At 39.1% G+C, this 23,082-nt stretch overlaps 1 protein-coding gene across 1 annotated transcript in view; it reads right to left on the reverse strand.

Annotated features, from left to right (window-relative positions):
* Window positions 1–1,525: 1,525 nt before the first annotated feature.
* Window positions 1,526–23,082, reverse strand: part of LOC124711692 — an 85,556-nt gene continuing 63,999 nt past the window's right edge. The window contains exons 4-6 of the mRNA XM_047241891.1: window positions 18,674–18,809; window positions 3,838–3,894; window positions 1,526–2,617 (exon numbers count right to left, since the gene is read on the reverse strand). Of these exons, the coding sequence (XP_047097847.1) occupies window positions 2,474–2,617; window positions 3,838–3,894; window positions 18,674–18,809 (337 nt within the window). The 3' untranslated portion in view covers window positions 1,526–2,473. The remainder of the gene's footprint in view (window positions 2,618–3,837; window positions 3,895–18,673; window positions 18,810–23,082) is intronic.

The raw sequence follows: 23,082 nt of genomic DNA on the forward strand, positions 1-23,082 counted from the left end.
AACCTTCCAGCGTCTCCAAGCCTCATCCATGTATACAGCCTTCTTTCATGATTCTTAAACCAAATGTTAGCTATGATTAAATTAAGCTCCGTGCAAAATTCTACCAGGTGGCTTTGTCTCATTCCTTACCCTCTGTCCATATTCACCTATGACTTTTCCTTCTCTGCCTTTACCTACAATCTAATTCCAGTCCCCCATGACTACTAAATTTTCGTCTCCCGTAACTATCTGAATAATTTCTTTCATTGCACCATATATTTCTCCAATTTCTTCATCATCTGCAGAACTAGTTGGCATATAAACTTTTATTACTGTGGAAAGTGTGGGCTTCGTGTCTGTCTTAGCTGCAATAATGTGTTCATTATGCCGTTCATAGTACCTTATCCCTGTTTCTATTTTCTAATTCCTTATTAAACCTACTCCTGAATTACCCATATTTGATTTTGTGTTCACCTGAGCAGAACTCTTGTTCCTCCTGCCACCAAACTTCACTAACTCCTCCTTTATTTTTAACCTATCCACTTCCCTTTTTAAATTTCTACTCTACCTGCCCAATTAAGGAATCTGACATTCCATGCTCCAATCCATAGAATGCAGTTTTGTTTCTCCTGATAGCAGCGCCCTTATGAGTAGTGGTCTCTGCCTGGAGATCTGAGTGGGGGACTATTTTACCTCTGGAATATTTTACCCAAGACAACCCATCATCATTTGGCCATACAGTAAAGCTGCATGTCCTCAAGAAAAATTACGGCTGTAGTTTCCCCTTGATTTCAGCCAATCACAGTACTAGTACAGCAAGGTCATTTTGGTTGATGTTACAAGGCCAGATCAGTCAATCATCCAGGCTGCTGCCCCTCTTTTGGAACCACACGTTTGTCTTAGTGTAGTATTTGATATTCATGTCTGACTTTTTAATTACACTTTATTCCTACTTTCTAGTTTTCCATCTGTCTTTTTAAATATATTTTTAATGTTTAAAAAGTAAACTAAAAATCAAGTATGTAATACTCTATTTACAATTCCAATAAAAATCAAACATTATTTAATTTTAAAAACTATTCAGTTTGAAATATTTCCCACAATTGTTTAGGACATGACACACAATACCCATACCACACAGTGCCATGGGTAACTATGAGTTACAGCTTGTAAACTGTTCAAAGCCACTGAAAATTATGGAAGGCACATATGCACAGGTGCAGATGTGTCTAAAGGTTCACGTAACTGCATTTAGTCCTGTAGTAAAGATACTGAAACTGAAAAAAATTGGGAAAATTTACTCCAATAAAGGTACTCAAAGAATAAATTAAAAAGAAGAGAGATTCTGTTATGTCTACAGAACACCTACATTAACTATGAATTACTGAAGTGCATGTGGATTATTACAAACCATCAGCAGTACACAAAATGTTATGAAGAACTGGAATAAATTGATCTCTCTAACAATTTTTCAACATTAATTTTACAGCAATATTCTTCTTGTATGGTTGTCTGTGGTTCAGTGAGAGAAAGGTCTAAAAGTTTCACAGTTAAATACTCGGTTTCTGGATTTTTTTTCAGTTACTGCTTCGTTCTTTTACCTCTGTTAATGTGACAAATGCACAGTTGCACTCTGGTTTGAAATTTACATTAAATTGTATATCTGCCAACAACTGACAGATTAAGTCAATTCAAAGGCTGGAGGAAGGTTACCACTAATACAACCATACTTAGTGAAGCACTTTAGTGGTCATATAAGCCTTCAGATAGAGGAAAGCATTTTTAACAGCACAACAGGTACAAAAATAAATGCAACTTAACTATGTAAGTACAGGGTGAACTATACCATATAGGAACACAAAGCAATGTTTTTACATGAAAGTTGTTGGACTTTCATACCGCCAACTAAAGAAATTACATAAATGGTAATTTATTAAGTTACAGATGAGTTATGTTTCATCATCTTGCATTTGATCACACTCAGTAATATAACTTACTAATCTGAACAACTGCAAAAGTTAATACTATACAGGTGACATGACCAGTGCATTTCGCATTGTAATTCTTACAGAACTGTTGGCCTTTGTGGTAGGCTTGCACAAAGTAATACTAACATTCCCAATTTCACAAAAATCAAAGATGAAATCAACTATTGTTTGAACTACTGTGATTTGGCCTCTATTAAAACACAAGATATCTCGTGTCCATAGGGCATTCATTAATACATTGACATTATACTCTTATTACATCCTGAAAGAAAACAGAAGCAGCTACAATCCAAGTACAGATGCACAGTAATCAGCTTATCTTTTCAAAAAAGTGATCACTAATTATGTTTATGAGGAAACCTCACTTCTTTTCTGAGAGGGACACAGTAAACTGTCTTTCACACAACACGGATGTGATGTGTAAGACCTATTTTGGAAACAGCAGGTCGAAATTTTCTTATACCTGTAAACCTTATCAGTGTTTGTCACTTGCAAGTGAATTACTGTCAATAAGACAATCTCACTTTCATTGGATCATATGGATGTCGAGTAATCATTCCAATTTGAAAAAATCTTGAAATTCTGCCATGGTCTTCCTCTGATAATTCAATATATTCACTTGGGTTATCAATGCACAACTGCATCAAGTTCTGGAAATAATTGAAGAGCACAGCATTAGCAACAGATTACACAAACTTGTTTTCAACAAAAAATACAACAAACATCTTGTTAATGTTGCAGTTCTTCTAAATGACAAGCCAAAACATTATGACTACTGCCTACCACAAGACTGACTGCTATCTGATGGCCATGCAGGGCCACAATGCAGTAAGGAAAGTATGTAAACAAAGCTGAGATGAACAGGGAATCATTTTAAAGACTATACAGGCTGCAAGTGGGGAGCTCCACTGACTTAAGTGACTTTCACAGAGATAAGATTGCTATGCCCCTGCACCTAGGAATAAGCTTTTCAGAAATGGCAAAGTCACTTGGCTGTTCACATAGTACCACAGTCAGCATCTATGGAAACCACAAGTAGGTGACGAAGTGTTGGGCATCCATGCCTCATCACAGAATGTGGTGGTTGGAGGCTGGCTTGCTCTGCAAAGCAGTGATTTGGTCATCTATGACAGATCTGATGACACAGTACAGTGTCAGTGAAGGCACAAGTGTCCTGAAACACATCATTCAGCACACTTTCTTCAACATGGGTCTCCAAAGCAGATGGCCCCTACACTTTCCCATGCTCACCCGTGACGTTAATTACGACTGCAGTGGGATATGAGAAAAGCTGCTCAAAATGTGCACTGTGCCATGGATGTTGGTCAGTGGAGGTAGTATTATGCTATGGCTATCATTCCCCCCTAGACTTCCATGGGACCTGTGGGAATAATCTAATACACCCTTTACGGACTATGTTAATGTTACTGTGGAACACCTCCATCTGTTCAAACTTAATGTCTTCTCTAATGGTGAGGATGTATCTTCCAACAGGACAACTGTCCATATCACAAGACCGAAATCATGCTACAGTCGCTTTGAAGAGGTTTGTAATGAACTTACAGTGAAGTCTTCGTCACCAAATTCACCTGATCTGAACCCAATGGAACACATTCGGGACATTACAGGGTACCAACTCCAAGCCCACAAACCAGCACTCTGTACTTTAAGGGAACCGTCTGACCAGTGCATAGAGAACTGGTGCCACATACCTGTGGAAATCTTCCAAGGACTTCCTGAATCCATGCCATGCAGAGCTGCTGCTGAGCTGAGGTCCAAAAGTGAACCAACAGGCTATTAAGCAGGTCCTTATAATGTTTTGACTTATCAGTGTAAATTTACTGAAACTGGTAAAGTGGGAGTCACATACCGTTATTATTCGTCGCATGTCCTGATCCCCAGGATAGTTTATGTCAACCACGTACTTCTGAAACAGATTGCACACATACATTGTAATTTATGACTTATAGGGCATGTGTGATGCTCGTATGGAATGTAAACATTCACTTACAAGGAAAAAGATGGATATTTACCAACCATTTCTATTGTTATTTATGTCCAGTTTTGCAACACCTTTTTATGGGTGCGCTACCTGCACTTATCACAGTGCCTCTTATCTCTTATCACTCACACTCACACTCACACTCACACTCACACACACACACACACACACACTCCACACAAATATGTTGACAACACACACAACGTGAATAAAAACAAACGAATAGGCAGAAACGCTGTGGCAGTGACGAATGAAAAACAGTTAAGAAAGTCAACTGTAAATAGTGCAGTGCAGGAAATAATGCAAAATGCCAAAAACTGCCAAGGGCAGATGTGAAAGAAAGCCTGTTGACACCAACCACTGCTAGCAAGAAGGGATGGAGCAGATTATGTAAACAAACACTGTAAGTTGCTTGCAGACCAACTTTATAAAAGAAAACATTGATTATAACCTAAAACAAGCAGAAAATGTACAAATGTGTATATCAAATTTATAGAATACCACAGAAGATGCTTTGTAAAAGTGGAACGTGTCTGGTGTAAATCTTTTTAATTAGACTGCAGTCAGCTCAAGGCAGATAACCTATAATACAGGTGTTAACTGCTGCTGTGGAAGATGGCCACACAAGCAAATGTATTATGATGAGAATAAGCTTGTAATCAATAAAGAATGCTAATGTATGGTGTTGGTGATGTTGTCAGTAGCAGCCAACAATCACATCTGCTGCTCATCAACCTACAGCAACGCAGTGCGGCCAGCACAGCAATCCAGTTTCCTGCATCATTGCAAGGCATTGAGACACACAAGCATTGTTTGGAGAGCTATATTAAAGCCAATTTGAATGTCTTGTCTTTTCTTTTCTTTTGGTTGTCATGACTGTGTATTGTGGAGTAATTTAAGTGTATATGCTCAGAAGAATATTTGGTTAATAAAATTACCCACTCTATGTAATTGTTAGTAATTGGAGAAGTTAATAACTGTCATTGCAGAGTTTGCCAGTGAGAACCACCGACATCATATAGGTTTGGAAAGCTATTGATGACTTAGCTGTTATATTAGACACTTATAACAGAAATATAAAGGCTCAAGGTGATGAGCTAAATGCAAAAATAGATGCAAAAGGTGTTTGATTTGAAAAAGTACTACATGAGGTAAATGCTCAGATGATCTCTGAATTAAACAGTAAGATAGATAAAATTAATACTAACGTAAAATTAGAAATCAAGGCATCTACAAGCAGTTGATCAGCAATTGTATGAACATATAAGATCCATAAAAGGAGTAGTTAAAAGTAAATAATATGATATGCGAACTACAATCCACTAATATGACTTTAACAGTAGAGTTAGTTTCTGAGATTATTAAACAACATGACTTAATCAGAAACAAAGTTAACAAAGAGTCCAGAGACTTGAATAAGCATCTATAAGAGAATAAATATTTTACTGAACAAGAAATTACAGATGTACATAGGTAATTGTTAGACACTATAGTAAGGCTAAATGTTTTAGAACAAAATAAGGATTCCAAAGGAACTGCAATCTCGGACTCCACCCTTGAAACTTTTAAAGAGCATGTTACTGAATTAACTGAACAAAAAGTACAGGAAAAGATTGAATTATCTGTCAATACACCTCATTCAACAGCTGAGACAGATAGCGCAGAAGATGATTTACAAAGCTCTTGGATGAGCTAATCAAAACAAAGGGGGTGGAAAAAATAAGACTTAGTGATAATAGTTGGTTCCCTGTAGCATTAACAAAGGAAACTCTTCTTGAAAGTGGAACGAACTTCTCCAAACAATTTTCCAAATTTAAACCTGAGGGAGATGTTAATCCTACTTATTTTTTAAGGGTGTTTTCTATATTCCTGCCTATGCACTGGGATGATTTCAAGAAAACTGATGGACGTAGCTGAATGGGTTACAGCTCATTCAGACGAATTGTCTTCTTGGAATGATTTTGAAGACTTTAAAAAGAATTACTGCCCATCAAGTATGCATGAAAAGTTAGCACTTGCATTATTCAATCCTAGGTGTAACATGTGTAATGAATGTCACTACACAAGATCTAAGTACTTGGACAATTCCCCAGACGAAAATCATTTTGGTGACAGTGTTGGTCCATGGGCTACCCTACCATGTAACAAAAGAAATATGTTATCGTGGGTGGTTGTGTGTAAAAGAACTCTGGACTTCCATAAAAGTATAAGACACACTAAATAAAGAAAAAGGGGATTATAATCATGAGGAAAACTCTTAATCTGAGAATAACAATGCAAGTATCCTTCTCGTTTCCAATGTAAGACTGAATCAAAATACTGTAAAATATGAAGACAAAATAATAAAAATAGAATGATTAATCATGGAAGGGATAAAAATGTTGTGTACAATTCTAATTAGGAAAACGGGGGTTATATAGAGCTGGGGAGGGTCAATTTGTGTATCGAAGCTCAGGAAACTCTGCACGTTCTGGAGCAGGGGGCCAGGCTTCACGACTTCATAACAGAATATTATGTCCATAGGTAGAAAAAGTGGTAGCCCTCACACATTCGATGTCTGCACGTGAGTGGCTACTGGAAGTAATACAGAACAAATAAAACATAGTATTTGGTAGGTGTGCTCAACACTCCCTGCGAGCAGAGTTTATGCCATAGGTACAACAGAAAGTAAAGAGAAGCCTCTAAAACAAATAGATGAGATTATCAATAACAATTCATACTCTCACCTTTTATCAGATTTTATTAATTATACTGTATCTTAACTTAGATGAACTTCTAGGTGTAGACTGTATAACGTTTCCTGGTAAAACATGCTTTATAACTATGCAATTACTAGAATAGAGACAATTATGTCATATTTTGTATTTGTAAAGGATTAAGTACTGGATTTGTGAAATAATATCTGTGTCGGCAAGTTCTGAAACCGATACAGAAAAGAATTAGCAAAGAAAAACTGAGAGATTTCATGACAATCAGCCATTGTATAAATAGTAGTGTAAGAATAATAATGTCGTCGTCGTCTTCTTGGAGTCACGTAGAGAGGAGGAACCTGTGATACTATGTTTAACGCATTGGTAGCTTTCATTTGTCTAGGTTATAAGCAGGATGCCATTAGTCACAGATTATAAAGAAAGGTGTGTGAACTTTATTATTCTAGTTTTAAATATAGTTATTGAATGAGACCTCACATGTTATTATTAGAAAGCTTGCCTGGTATTGTACCCATTTATTTAAGACATTTTCAGCTTTTTAAGTAGTATTCGTGGTGCAGAGCTTCGACATGGCGGAACGAGCCGCTGCCGCGGCAGATTCAAATCTGATAAGGGCAATCATACTGCAATAAACAGTCAGGTAAAAAGTGAATTTAAAATTATTTCTTACAGCAGTTTGAGACTGGAGTACAAAGCAGCAGATTTTACATTGTGTTTCACAGGCAGACGCGGGCTGCTAATGTTGTAAACTGTAACAGTGTCAAAGTTAAAATACTTTCATGTTTCAAAAGGAAACTTGCTAAGCAAAAATTATGGACTGGTAAAAGTTATAGAAAAATCATTTTCTGGTTAATAATGATAGTCTCATGCTCTAGTGTTGGCCATGGCACTGATTAATAATTAATGCTGACGAAAAATCCACTGCAAGGTTAGAGGTTCTTTAAGCATTGCGTACGGTAATTTCATTATTTTTATAACAGAAATAATTTCAGAACATTTTTATGATAGTTGTAGCAGAGACGGATATGTTGTGCATTCTATTGAGTTACAGTAACAAAACTATTCATTTAATAAGAAGCCAATTCCAGTACAATAATAATTAACCTCACGTGTTCGCAACATACAACTAACCAAAGTAAATCAGTGTACAGAAAAAATAGTGGAGTGCGAAACTGTCGTCCAAAAGCGTGGGGGCAAGAACGTGCAGTGGCCACGAGACATAATAACTATTTAATGTATTTTCTTTGATTTCATATTGTTGTATGGGTATATTTAGTGATAAATGTATGTGTGTGTTGTATAATTTATGCCATGTATCAACGAGTGTAAATAACTTTTTCACGAGCAGATCCTGGCACTACTAAGAAACTGTAACAACTATATAAGCTGGGGGCAGTGGAACCCCAAGTCAAATCAGTTCAAGGCAAGACTATGGTGTAGTTGTCCTGTTTGTAGAAGCTCAACTCCAGTGAAGTGATCTCATATTGCTAGTGTGCACATGATTTGTTAATAGTGTATATAACAGGACAAGGTTGAACGTAGTTAATCATTTTCATTGTGTAGCGTATTGTAGATAAACTATCATATTTTGTGTGCAAATTTCAATTTTCAAAACTCTAGGCACAGTATATTAGTTATTGGTTTCTGAATATGGTGAAATTGCATAGCCAAAGCACTATCAATATGGATTCTGAATAACAACAATTAGTTAGTGATGTCGATGTAGGAGCAGGAGCTTTAAGTAGCACCAGCAGCCTCTTTGAGGATATACAGTGTGAAAACACGGGGGTGGCGGCACAAGAAGTAGTGCCACCGTCTACCAACACTCAAGTAGAAGTAGCTGAAGAAAGTGTACCACCACCAAAAGGGCATGAACCAGAGAGTGGTAATCTGTCTGGTGGGTATTCACTGCAAGCAATATTAGAGTCCATGCTTGACTACCAGGCGAAATTTGCAAGACGACAAAAGGAAAGAGACGAGGAAATTAAAAACTTCGTTGTCCGACAAGCTGAACGTGAACGTCAGCGAATGGAACGTGACCAGCAACTTATGCAGTCACTAGCAATTATGCAGAAAGAGATTGCCTATATAAAGCAAAATTACGAATCACTACCTATTGCCGCGCAGGAGCTAAGTGTACAGGTCAATAACCTGTAAGTGGTGAATACCAATGTAGTAGATGAAATAGGTGTTCTAACAAACCGACTAGAAAAGCTCGAAATAGATGCTACACAACTGGTAGAACGGAGGTTAAATGAAGATGCTACCAAGATTGAAACTGAATTCAACTCCTAGTTAGAGTCAAAAGATAGTGAGATAGACAAAAAAGATCGATTCCAGGGTTCAAACAGCTATGGTAGAGAGAGACTCTGAATCACTCAATGCCGCAATAAGTAGTCAAGTACAAAATGAAATACAAACTATCAGACAGATACTCAATGACGATATTCCGCAGTGGCAAGTAAGTATCAAGAAGCAAATATCCGATTTAGAGAAAGGATTAGCACTGAGCGGCAGGCTGCTGAACATGAAGCGATGTCACCAACAGCCAATGTTTTTGGCAATTCACAGGCTTTTCCATGACACAACAATAGTGAATCTTTAGGCGATAATGCGAAGAGCTGTAGTATCAGATCGGAGCACACATCCTACATGCAAGGAGCAAACAAGTGCAATCCAAAAATATTGGTTGAAGAGAGCTTAATTAAAAATAGGCAGTTTCAAACTTTTACTACAGAGTGAAAATCAGTACACCCCGTAGTATTTATAAAAAGCTTCAGAAATATCCTATCTAGTGTGTGGAACGAGGCACAAAAGATCCAATGCGTAACGTCGTACATTCAGGGCGATGCAGTGCTGTGGGCTACGGAAGTAGGCGACAGTTGCATTACGTATGATCAGTTTGAGAAGGCATTCTTGTCTAGGTACTGGTCACCGTGCGTACAAGAATGACTAAGAAAGGAAGTGTATAATCTGGAACCGTACTCTGCCCGTCTTGGGAACCTGAGGCAGTATTTAGAGAAATATATCAATAAGACATGTTCCTGTTGAACCAATCTCACCCAGAAATGTAATAAGGCTATTAAAATCTCACCTGCCAACCCATATCAAAGAAAAACTGATACACCTACCTGGGAACAATATGGAACACTTCCTATCGGTTCTCGATTCCATAAACTTGATACAGGAAGACGCTAAGGCAGCATTTTATGATGCCCGTAATAATGGGTCAGGATATAAGAATGATAGAAACAATAGTACGCCAAACCACAACCATGGTAATGGCAGGGGCAATAACAAACGACAAAAGTATGTACATAACAGCAATAACGGTAGGAGTCAGAATGACTATGGTCAGCCATCTAACAATAAAAAGCGTAGGTTCAATGACAGGTATGACTCCGGACCGGTAGGGACCAATCGATGGAAAAATCCGAGAGGTCAATGGCATAACAATTACAACATTGTAAATCGCAACTGGAATCAAAAGCGCAGACCAAGCCCGGAGAGGCAAGGTAGTGACCATTATGACTACACCAGGCCGCCACCGCAGAAGGCGCCAATCGCACAGCCTTGGTGACCGATGAACCAGAATGTGCATACAATTGAGGTCACTGACACGAACCGTCCAAGCACCTCACAGGCAAGCCATCCAACAAACTAGACGCGGCCACGATACGCTCTCTGTCACTGGCCGAGGGATGGAGTAGGAGCAACATGAACAATAACAACATACCTGAAATTCATATGCGGCGATATAATGATGGGATCCGTATGGAGAAAGAATTCCTTACCGAACCACACATGTGCTCTAAAGTAAATAATAAAAATGTGCAGGCTATAAGAGGGACTAAGATCAGTGATATTAAGGTGAACGTGATTATCGACACAGGTGCTTCAGTAAGTGTTATGAGTATTGAGTTGTTTAAAGTGCTCGGCGACTTCCACTGTTAATAACTGTAAGGTTTCTGGAGTCATTAGTGCACAGAGCGGGTGGAGATAAGGAAGGAGGGCGAAGCCATAGTGTGCTCATTTTTCATTGTGAAAGGATTAAAAGTGGCCTGCATTCTGGGTGTGGATTTTCTACGAGAAAGGGATGCAATAATAGACCTTTCTTCAGGCAAACTGAGTATACTAAATGAAGGTAGAAGAGTTGTATTACTTATGTTGAAATCAAAGGAAGTACTTGTGCTGTATTGCAATAGAATTAATATTAAACATAGGAATCCTTGGGTACTACATTTAGATGATTATTTACCATCTCTATTATCCTAATGTTGAAAATGAAGATTTCGATACAAATGTAGAAGCATTCCGGACTAAAGTACAGCATCTGAGAGACTGAGCAACGCACATAAACAGGAATTAATGCAGCTGCTATCGGATTATGCGAGGGAATTTTCCGATCGCCGAGCGATAATAAAGGGGTACCACTATCACATTGAGGTGATGCACCATGAAACATATTGCCGTGCATCATACTCCATCCCTTGGTCGAGGAGGGAAGTAGTGGCTAAAGAAATTAGGAAAATGTTTGAGTGAAAATGAAAGGATTGTATCCAAGAAAAGACGCAAAATTGTTTATACAATGACTTGTCAATAGTAGATGTTGTATCATGTCAATTTTGGGTTAGAATGTAAGTGTGTTTAATTATAAGAATGATATCAATATAACAGAAGGAAACATTCCACGTGGGAAAAATTATATATAAAAACAAAGATGAGGTGACTTACCGAACGAAAGCGCTGGCAGGTCGATAGACACACAAACACAAACATACACACAAAATTCAAGCTTTCGCAACAAACTGTTGCCTCATCAGGAAAGAGGGAAGGAGAGGGGAAGACGAAAGGAAGTGGGTTTTAAGGGAGAGGGTAAGGAGTCATTCCAATCCCGGGAGTGGAAAGACTTACCTTAGGGGGAAAAAAGGACAGGTATACACTCGCACACACGCACATATCCATCCACACATCACATGGATGGATGGATATGTGCGTGTGTGCGAGTGTATACCTGTCCTTTTTTCCCCCTAAGGTAAGTCTTTCCGCTCCCGGGATTGGAATGACTCCTTACCTTCTCCCTTAAAACCCACTTCCTTTCGTCTTCCCCTCTCCTTCCCTCTTTCCTGATGAGGCAACAGTTTGTTGCGAAAGCTTGAATTTTGTGTGTATGTTTGTGTTTGTTTGTGTGTCTATCGACCTGCCAGCGCTTTCGTTCAGTAAGTCACCTCATCTTTGTTTTTATATATAATTATAAGAATGGATTTATATGTTTTTTATTTATTTTGAGGACAGCAAAACATTTAACAATTAATAACTGCATGAAGATAAAATCAATAAAATGTGCAATAATGTGTCATTAGAGTATTTACTTACAGACAAATATTGTAGGTAAACCACAATCAGCTCTTCAAGCTATGAACAATGTTTCATTTGCAAAGAACTAAATAATTTACTGAATCTATTTATTTATTATTGTGGACATGTGTAGTAGCTAGTACGGAAATTTCATGAAGTAATACAGTAAATATAGTTGTGTTAGTATTAAGAACCCTGAGAGAGTCTCTATAAATCGAGTGACTATGTAGCACACAACAATGACGTATAGCCATGTGGTTACCCGTAGTGATCTGAACACAACACTGGAGCCGATTTAATTAAAGACAAACCCCATTTCAAGCAACATACACTCTGTATAAAGCTTCAATTGGAGCCCATGTAATTGGTACACGTACCATTGACTAGCCGGGTTAGCAACCGAACTCTCTCCACACTGAAGCTACACTGTAGTCCCACAGGAAAGATTACGCATGAGAAATTATGATAACAGCTGAAGTTTATTGAGCAACACGCCCAAGTCCGGCCGTCATGCACATAGTAAAATCTGTTTACTTAAAGGGTGATAACCGGGCAAGCTACACCAAAAGGAGAAAAGTAAACCATCTATCAAAAGTCACACACCTTTTTGTATTTGCAGTCATGTTTCAGCTGTAACAGTACTAAATTGGTATAATGAATATTGTAATCCAGTGGACACAATGTATGAATAAGAATGATTATGCAATAACAGTTGATATGTATTTAAAAAGGGTAAACTGTGGGCATAAACATTTAGGAAAGATGGAATATTGTGTAGCTGAGACAGGAAATGACTGTTGAGACTTCATCAACATACGTCAGGATCACCCAAGTGTTGAGTGAACAACTGTTTTAGTGCAGTGCTCATCGGATAATAAAGTTACTGTATATAAAAAAGGGAGAAAAAGTGATCTGTTCAGAGACGATCTAATCAATCATTGCTTGACAGAATCCCTTGCAGTGTGTGTGATTCAAAACATCTTCGCATGTTGAGGGACGCTTCGGAAGCGCATCGACCGTGGGGATAAATGAACTGTGATGAAGTGTGATGAACTCCACAGTAGTGTCACGGGGCAATATAGTTGTGAAGCCATGGAAAACCTTTTATCACACCAAACCATACTGTGCAGTCCGGCTTAACGAAGGCTTACTGAACAATAAACACCATAAACCAAGTGCATTCCTTCCACAGCTAATAACCTGTACTAATAAAGGCAGTACATTGTTGCGGAATATTTGTTTCATGTATTTGATGGAGTTCCATGCGGAGAGCCATGCTGGGATGCTGTCAGCAAAACGATGCTATAGCTGTCAGCTTCTGTGTGGGGTGCAACCGCGCAGGCGCCACACCCCACCGTGCCGCTGCTGTTATGACGCACAGAACATCGACCCCAGTGGGCGTTCACACACTGCAATCCAGCCGATGCCACGCAACAATTACTTCATGATGACTGTTGAATCCGCCATTGTCGACATTCAGCTGGGCATTTTTAACTACGTTTCCAATGAACTGACATAAAAACAATTTTCTAAACACGTAAATACGTGTAAGACATTTTCTTATGGTTATGCATAAATTCAGAACATTTATAGTGTATGTTATATATCTCTATCACATTAGTGAAACAAATTGAAATGAATGTTGCATTACGATAGAACATTCACAGTGAACAATCTTAAAGTCAGCCATTTTGTGACTATAAAACTATTTAATGAGTGACTTTAGGTTGCACAAAACACAAACTCAAATGTTATTACTGATATAGTAAAGTGTATAAGGTGCATTTTGACAAAAGGACCAAATTTTCAACATTTCTTAACAAATAATTTTTTTGTGTGTGTCATTTATGAACATCTGACATATATCAGACTTATTTGTATGAAACAATCAGACTGCTTTTAATTACGAACCAGGCAAGACGACCATGGCTCCGGTGCAGTTTTCCCAGGTTTCCTGTCCGTACTGAGCCCAAATGGGGGAGCTGAAAAGCTATAATGACCCTGGGAGTAGATTGAGAACACCTCGCGAAGTGTTACAGAACACAAACAGTGTAAATCAAACTACTGTACAAATGAGTGGACAATGTGAATGATAAATGTTCCCAAAATAAAGTGGCAAGCAATGATGTAATGAAAGTTGGTGGTAGCATATTGCCGAACATTTCTAAACGTTAGTCAAATGCTGCCAGGGGTATTATAACGTTTCCTGTAAAACATACTTTATAACTATGCAATTACAATTTTTTATACATGCAGGGTGGTCCATTGATTGTGACCAGGCTAAATATCTCACGAAATAAGTGTCAAACAAAAAAACTACAAAGATCGAAACTCGTCTAGCTTGAAGGGGGATACCAGATGGTGCTACGGTTGGGCCGCTAGATGGCACTGCCATAGGTCAAACGGATATCAACTGTGTTTTTTAAAAATAGGAACCCCCATTTTTTATTACATATTTGAGTAGTACGTAAAGAGATATGAATGTTTTAGTTGGACCACTTTTTTCGCTTTGTAATAGGTGGTGCTGTAATAGTCGCAAACATATGGCTCACAATTTTAGATGAACAGTTGGTAACAGGTAGTAGGTTTTTTAAATTAAAATACAGAACGTATGTACGTTTGAACATTTTATTTTGGTTGTTCCAATGTGATACATGTACCTTTGTGAACTTGTCATTTCTGAGAACACATGCTGTTACAGCGTGATTACCTGTGAATACCACATTAATGCAATTGCACGAAAGAGATCAACAACTACTTTCACCAATATGGAAGTCTATAGAAGGTAACGTGTGTCCCACATGCAAAAGCAGTAGTTCTTATAGACTCACGAAATGGTAAAGAAAAGGGGTTATATACCACATGATAAAAAGGTATGTAACTTAACATCGAGACCTCAGATGAGCTCACAATAAATGTGAATGTTTTATGGGTAGTAAGTATAAGGCCTTAAAGGTTCTTTACATTACTTCTTCTCCTGCTACTCTATCTTCTTTAAATTATACTTTCTTTCATTATCTGAACTAAAATGGTTAAATAAATGGACACTCGTTAACACTCCAGTATGCAAAGCTGTTGTGCTCTCTCTTGCAGATGATGTTAACGTACTCCACATATATCAATATACATATTAAATATCAATGACACTGTCACATTTAGTGTTGGACTAGTGATCATGAATCGAACAGCCTGTAATGATAACTGATGAAGTTATGAACAGAACTGTATTTCTTATAATATATTAGCACTGTGCACGATGAGAATAAATAGTTATAAATAACATATTAACTGTTTGAGGTACTCGTATCATACAGGGTGATCAATCTTTCATGCACCCACTTTCAGGGACATTTTGCCCCATTGGCAGCTAGCCAGCAGTGGCGCTGGTGGGGAGTAGATTTCCCATTCACTGTGAGGCCTTTATGTAGAACTGTTGCGTAGGTACCATGTGTTTGTTAGGTGATGTGATACAGTGCAGTGAGTAATACACTTATTCTATTCACCAAAGAGTGTTCATGTAGAATTCATACATATATACATACCTACCTACAGAATCAGTATATGCAATAAGGAGATTACTTCAAGAGCAATTTCCTGACGCTCAAGTTCCTGTTCGTATGATTCATCCATTGATAAATACATTTCGTGAAATTGGAATTTTCTTGACAGGAAACACACAACCACATACAGTACTCACACAAGAAACTTGGGATAACATTGGGCATTCTCTGAAAAACTTCCTAGAAAATCAGTTCGACATTTTTGTCACCAAATGTGAATTTCCAATAGCTAAGTTATAGTCCTATAAAATAACAGCAGTGCAAGAACATAAACTGGATGACCATGCAAAAAGGTTATGGAATGGTGAATGAATCTTGAATAGGGTTCATGACGGAGAAATTGACCCTCACCTAACTTTCTTTTTGGATAAATCATAGTTCTCTCCAAGTGGAAATGTTAATTCACAAAATAACCGTTACTGGAGTTCTGTAAAGCCTGACATAATACACGAGAAACCCTTGCACAGCCAAAAAAATGTACGTGTGGTGCACTATTACCGGTGAGAGAATAATAGTCCCCTTTTTTTCCAGGAAAATGAACACTTTGTGGCCTTATTTTGTCTAATTAACAGAGGGAATGAACTTTCATGATCTTTCAGAAGGATTATGTGACAACAAATATAGCCAATGTCTCATTACAGGAAATTCATGAGATGTTTCACGGTAGAGTTATTACTAACAACTAGGCCTCTTCGATGTCCCTGCGATTTTTATCTCTGGGGGCATTAAAAGAGGAAGTGCACAAATCAGATCCACACACTTTAGATAAATTTAAAACTAACATTTCTGAAGAAATTGCTGCTTTTCAGAGGCAACTACAGAGTGTAAAAAGTAATAACCTAAGCAGGTGACAAATTCTGGAGGCAGTTCCAGCATCTCCTCACTTAATATACTTAAGTAATTTACCTTTCCTGTTTGTGTTTTTGTTACGTACATTAGAAGTAACTTATGCAACAGATCATATTATATTTAGTGCGGGGCTCCAGTCACCCGCACCACGGGCACAGCAGTTGGCCTCGCTAGTCAACCGCATGCCACGAAAGCAGTTGTATTAACAACTGATTATCCTGTACAGACATGTATTACATTGGCAGTCAGCTGAATTGGAGCTTAAAAAATACCAACAGATATTTGTCAGGTGAAGAAATTTTACATACTGATGCATGTGTAACAACACTTGCACAGTTTCCAATGCTGTTGCAGTTCCCTTGCAACAATGGAAAATTTCGGAGTAAGCTCAACAACAAAATTATTTGGTTTCTGTTTTAAGGTAATCATACCTATATGAAAGATATATGCAAATACAGGATGTTACCATACTTCTTCCTAAGGACTTAACTGTGAAATACTTGCAGATAATAACTTTCTGAATAATACTTCACTGCATATTCTTAAGTAGCAATATAATGAGGACATAAGATTCCACTTACACCTGAGAGACTGCCCTTTCCTCACAGACATTCTCATAATTATCAATCTTAGCATACATAGTCTGCAGAATGTTAACATCTGCAATCAGTATTTGGACAAATGGGTTTTAAGATATGGATGGTTAATGTGACTATGAAACCAAAGAAAGTGTACATTACAAGTAATTTTTCCCCTGGTCCAAATCAAACTACAAGGATGATGCATGTTAGCACTATCATGCTGAAGAGTGGCAGAGAGAGGATGGGTGAAAAGCATCAAATTTAAAGAGTTGAATAACCTGCTTACATCGAGATGAGATCCACATAGTCATTAAGAACCATAGCAACACAATATGCTTAAAATTGGCAAAAATATGCTTTGTTAATGCTTGTGAAAAGAAGAGGAGCATGAAACACCGAATGTCACGAGGCCACAGCAGAGCCTCACATTTGACAGCAAACCATCCATCACTACTTATGTGGAATCCGATGTCTTAAGAGGGAGCATGTGAGGAATTTAATAATCAGGTATAGATCTTCAATAATGTAGGAGTAAATCAAGTCATAATATAGGGGGAAAGAGGGGGGATAACAGTGAGCAAGACGATGTACCCTTACACATATACTGCGTAACGCATAGGGTAGGTGCAGAAAGGAAGGAAGACCTACACTTAAATGCAAGTATATATACAGACACTCTTGCTGTGAAAAGTGGATAGTTGTTAGGAAGTAGCTTTGTGAGGAAGGAGGGGCAATTTATAGTTTCTACACATGTAGAATACTGTCCGTTTTCTGACTGACTCCAAAGACGCAAAACAATTTGAACCTCTCTGATTTACTAGTGGTTCTGTTTAATTACTAGGATAATAAATGAATAATAAGGATAGGAGTATCCAAGTTGAGTGCTGTTCCTAATGTAGATAACAACAAGTAAAGGAGAATGGCAGACAGTGCTGCAAAATGTTACTATTTGGCCTAGTACTGTAACTCCTCTTGCTTCAAAGCAGTTACACAATCAATAAATATGTGGTTTGGTCAAAGAAAAAAAAAGGCTGTTGAGAAATATGATAAGATATAATAACAATTGGACACATCTAAAGAATCATTACGGGTGAAATCAAACAATGGGAAATTCAAGATGGAAATTAACAATGTAATGAAATGGACAGTTGCTATTCACCATCCCATAGTGAAGATGCTGAGTCGCAGAAAGCCTCAAGACAAAACACGCACGCAAGTTGTGTGTGTGTGTGTGTGTGTGTGTGTGTGTGTGTGTGGTTTATTTTATTTATTTATTTATTTATTTATTTTTTTTGACAAAGGTGTTGTTGACTGAAAGCTAATGTTCCAACAGTCTTTTTGTATAGTATGTATTTTGCAAATTTTCACCCCGCATTTCTAGCTCAAATAGGAACTGAGCACCAATATACCACCAAATCGTTAATCTGTGTGTGGCCCTCTCAAATACTTTAGGTATGATACAAAACTGATCATTGTTATTGAATTATAAGTACTGGACAGAATTGAAATCCTCTTTGTCAACTGACTGCTTAATGAAATTGCTTCTACTCTACTTTTACTCTGCATTATACACCATATTATCCTTATCTATAAATAACTCAGGGCAGATTCAAATAACTAATGAAGTATTTTCAGAATATATTACCAGTGCCTTCCTGTGTTTCTGTAACTCTGAGTTCAGATGTTTTTCAATTTTATCAAGATTCTCTGCCTGTCTCATTTCACCTGATTCATGCCTTGTAGTCGTGATGCTGTCAAATGAATCAGATTGTGCCTGCAAACTGGAGATAATTTAGCTCGCATTATTTTAGTGATGTTAAATTGTAACACTAAAAATAAAATGGCAACTATAATTATTCACATAGTGTCCACAGAGCCAAATTTTATTATAGCCAAAATTCATTTGTGAATAAAAAATTCTTCTCATTGTTTTAGATAGTTAAAAGCTTGCCAACATAGCCAAAGTCTCACTCTGCCACAGGCAGGTGAGTGTCAGGGAGGGGAGAGAGAGAGAAATAAATAAATAAATTTTATGATATCAATATAATGGAAGGAAACATTCCACGTGGGAAAAATTATATATAAATACAAAGATGAGGTGACTTACCGAACAAAAACGCTGGCAGGTCGATAGACACACAAACAAACACAAACATACACACAAAATTCAAGCTTTCGCAACAAATTGTTGCCTCATCAGGAAAGAGGGAAGGAGAGGGGAAGACGAAAGGAAGTGGGTTTTAAAGGAGAGGGTAAGGAGTCATTCCAATCCCGGGAGCGGAAAGACTTACCTTAGGGGGAAAAAAGGACAGGTACACACTCGCACACACGCACATATCCATCCACACATACAGACACAAGCAGACATATTTAAAGACAAAGAGTTTTGATTGTCTTTAAATATGTCTGCTTGTGTCTGTATGTGTGGATGGATATGTGCGTGTGTGCGAGTGTATACCTGTCCTTTTTTCCCCCTAAGGTAAGTCTTTCCGCTCCCGGGATTGGAATGACTCCTTACCCTCTCCTTTAAAACCCACTTCCTTTCGTCTTCCCCTCTCCTTCCCTCTTTCCTGATGAGGCAACAATTTGTAGCGAAAGCTTGAATTTTGTGTGTATGTTTGTGTTTGTTTGTGTGTCTATCGACCTGCCAGCGTTTTTGTTCGGTAAGTCACCTCATCTTTGTATTTATATATAATAAATTTTATGATATGGATATAATAGAGGGAAACATTCCACGTGGGAAAAATATATCTCAAAACAAAGATGATGTGACTTACCAAACGAAAGTGCTGGCAGGTCGATAGACACACAAACAAAAACAAACATACACACAAAATTCAAGCTTTCGCAACCAACGGTTGCTTCATCAGGAAAGAGGGAAGGAGAGGGAAAGACGAAAGGAAGTGGGTTTTAAGGGAGAGGGTAAGGAGTCATTCCAATCCCGGGAGCGGAAAGACTTACCTTAGGGGGAAAAAAGGACAGGTATACACTCGCACACACACCCATATCCAACCGCACATACACAGACTTGTGTCTGCGTGGCCACCCATCATGTGCCTGCTTCTACAATGATTTCTTTGATCGCCAGCATGGAGCACATGCCTCTTCTGTGTTACCTTCTGGAGTTCACTTTCGGCTCTTGCTCCAGTAGCTTAACTTCAGGCTACCTGCCACTGTCCTGATGGGTGTGAACCCTTACCATCGTGGCTTCATGCGGTGACCCATGATCACCTTGTCCTTTACTTGCTTCCTAAGGACACTACTCCAGCCTCACTCTATCGCCTTCAGTTTCACAACCTTCACACAGAACTTTGCAATAGTTCCTTTGTGTACACTGATGACTCTCGGAACGACCATGGTCTCAGGTGTGCCTTCATTATTGGCACTGATATTTTCATTGTTATCGGCATCTGGAACACTGCTCAGTATTTACAGCAGAGCTCCTCACCCTGTATCAGGCCACTCAGTACATGTGGCGAAATAGGCTTTCCAAATGCATCATCTGCTTTGACTCTCTGTGCCCTTCAAAGCCTCTGTGTGCTATACACCATCCATCCCTTAGTGCATGTTTATGTGGCTCCCTGGTCCTGTCGGTTGACAGGAAACGAGGCCACTGGCACTGTTGTCAAGGCTGCAGTCCTTGTACCTAAGACCCCCAGTTCTTACATTCCCTCTGATGATCCCTGTGTTTCCATCTGTCACTGTGGTGTCACTTTGGTTTGGCATTACCACTGGTCCTCCCTTCATGGGAACAAGCTCCAGGTTATTAAGCCTCTCCCAGCAGCTTGGACAACCTCCTCTTGGCCCTATCTTCACAAGATCATTTTAGCTAGGTTGCGTATTGGGCACTGTTTTTTCTAACCATCGCCATTTGTTAAGAGGTGCTCCCCCACCATTTTGTGCTCATTGCCCTCAACCATTGCCGGTCCGCGATTTCCTGACAGGATACCCTTTTTAACCACTTACGTTCTCATTTGCATTTGCCATTGGAGTTATCAGCCATTTTAGGAAACGACGTGCGGGCTATCGACCGCATTTTACTTTTTATCCGCCCTAGCAATATGGTGAAGGACATTTAATCTTTAGTTGAGGACCTCCATTTCCCTGTGGATATTTTACAGACCACCTTCCACATCCCTGTTTTTAGCTGTCTTCTCTTCCATCAACTGGGATTAACATGTAGTTGCCTTTAACTCCTCTCTTTGTCTTCATGTTCTACAGTTCCGACTTGGGTGTGTATGACCCTAGCTGTCTTTGTGCGCTAAAACAAAACAATAACACAAAATACAAAATCAGAGTAATGTAGACATGAACGAGCATGTTTATTACTTTATTCTCAGTGACCAAATGTTACCATTTCTTTAAACTATCCATGATGAGTAAAGATGATCGAGACATGACTGCAGATGATGCTCAATGAGACAAGTCCGTGAAGAACTGCAACAGATGGCAAAATCATCTACAAAAAGGGAGCTGGAAATGCCCGGTGGGAGACAGGCCATTATAGGGATAATAGCCGATAGCAAAGAGGGCGACATTCCAGATTGAACCCTGAGGCACACCGTTCTCCTGAATAAAGGTGTCCAACAAGGCAAATCCCACACGTACCTTGAAAACTCGATCTTTTAAAAATTCCTGAAGGAAACAGGGCATGTGACCATGGACACCACAAGTGTACATGGTACAGAGGATACCATTCCTCCAGCACGTGTTGTTGGCTTTCACCTATCAAAAAACACAGCCACAGTCTTGGATTTCCACAGAAAACTACTTGTGACATGGGTGGACAAAGTGGCACGTTAGTCAAAGTCAGAAAGGAGCGTTCGAAACCCACACTGTGCAGTGGTTAGTAAATTGCAAGACTAGCAACCATACTAGCCGGGCATGAATCGTACATTCCATCACCTTGCAAATACAGATGGTGAGAGAAATGTGGCGGTAGCTAGAAGGAAGGTGTTTGTCCTTACCGGGCTTAGGTATGTGTACGACAGTGGCTTCACACCAGCATTTGGGAAACATGCTCTTTGCCCAGATGGGGTTGTACGCACGAAAGAGAAAGTGTTTGCCTGCGAGAGAAAGGTGCTGCAACATATCAATGTGAACATCATCTGGCCCTGGGGCAGAGGATTGGGACGATGTGAGAGCATTATCTAATTCCCTCAAGGTAAAGGTGGCAATGTAGCACTCACTAATCTGAGAAGAGAAGGGTATCAGCTGAGCCTCCTTCCCTCGTTTCCGATGGAGGAGGCCAGGGTGACAGTGGGAGGAGGTCAAAATCTCCGCAAAATGGCGGCCCAAGGTGCCAGAGATAACAATGTGTCCACTGTGACATCATCTGCTACTGTAGGGCTGGATGTTGAGGAATGGACCTCGATCCCAGAGAGCTGTCAGAGGTCGGCCCACACTACAGTAGAGGGAGTGGAACTGTTAGTAGAGCTAGTAAATGAAATCCAGCTACATTTTTTGCAATCCTGAGGAACACAACGGCAATGTGCACACAACTGTTTATAACAAATGCAGTTTGTAATCAAAGAATAAAGATAAAAAATGTGAAGAGCACGTCTCCGCATGTGAACTGCATCGCAGCACGCCTCAGTCCACTGAGGGACCAGCGCACAGCATGATTAAGAGGAAGTGCGAAAAATGGAACGTTCTGCAGTGGTAAGAATAACATTTCTCAGATATTCTGCGTGGTCATCAATGGGGAAATGTTCATTGAAGGCAGCCAGGTAGGAGTAAAATCTCCAGTTGGCCTTGGAAAGCTTTTATTTGGTTCTGTACACAGGTGGGGTAGGAGTCAGCAATGGATAGCACACAGGTTGCTCAAGTATGTGTTAGAGAGAACAGGCCACTCGAGACGATGGACATGCTGTGCAGTGCAGAAGGATTGGTCAAAAAGGAAATAGGTGTGTGTGGAGTGTGGAAGGAATGTGAGTGCTCCCGTGTTAAGGCAGATAATGTTAAGTGGACTGACAAGGTCAGCCAAGAGGGCACCTCTCAGGCAGGTTCTGGGAGAATCCCAAAGTGGGTAACACACATTATAGTCAGTGACCA

Source organism: Schistocerca piceifrons, chromosome 8 (assembly GCF_021461385.2).
Source record: "Schistocerca piceifrons isolate TAMUIC-IGC-003096 chromosome 8, iqSchPice1.1, whole genome shotgun sequence".
Taxonomy (NCBI): Eukaryota; Metazoa; Arthropoda; class Insecta; order Orthoptera; family Acrididae; genus Schistocerca; species Schistocerca piceifrons.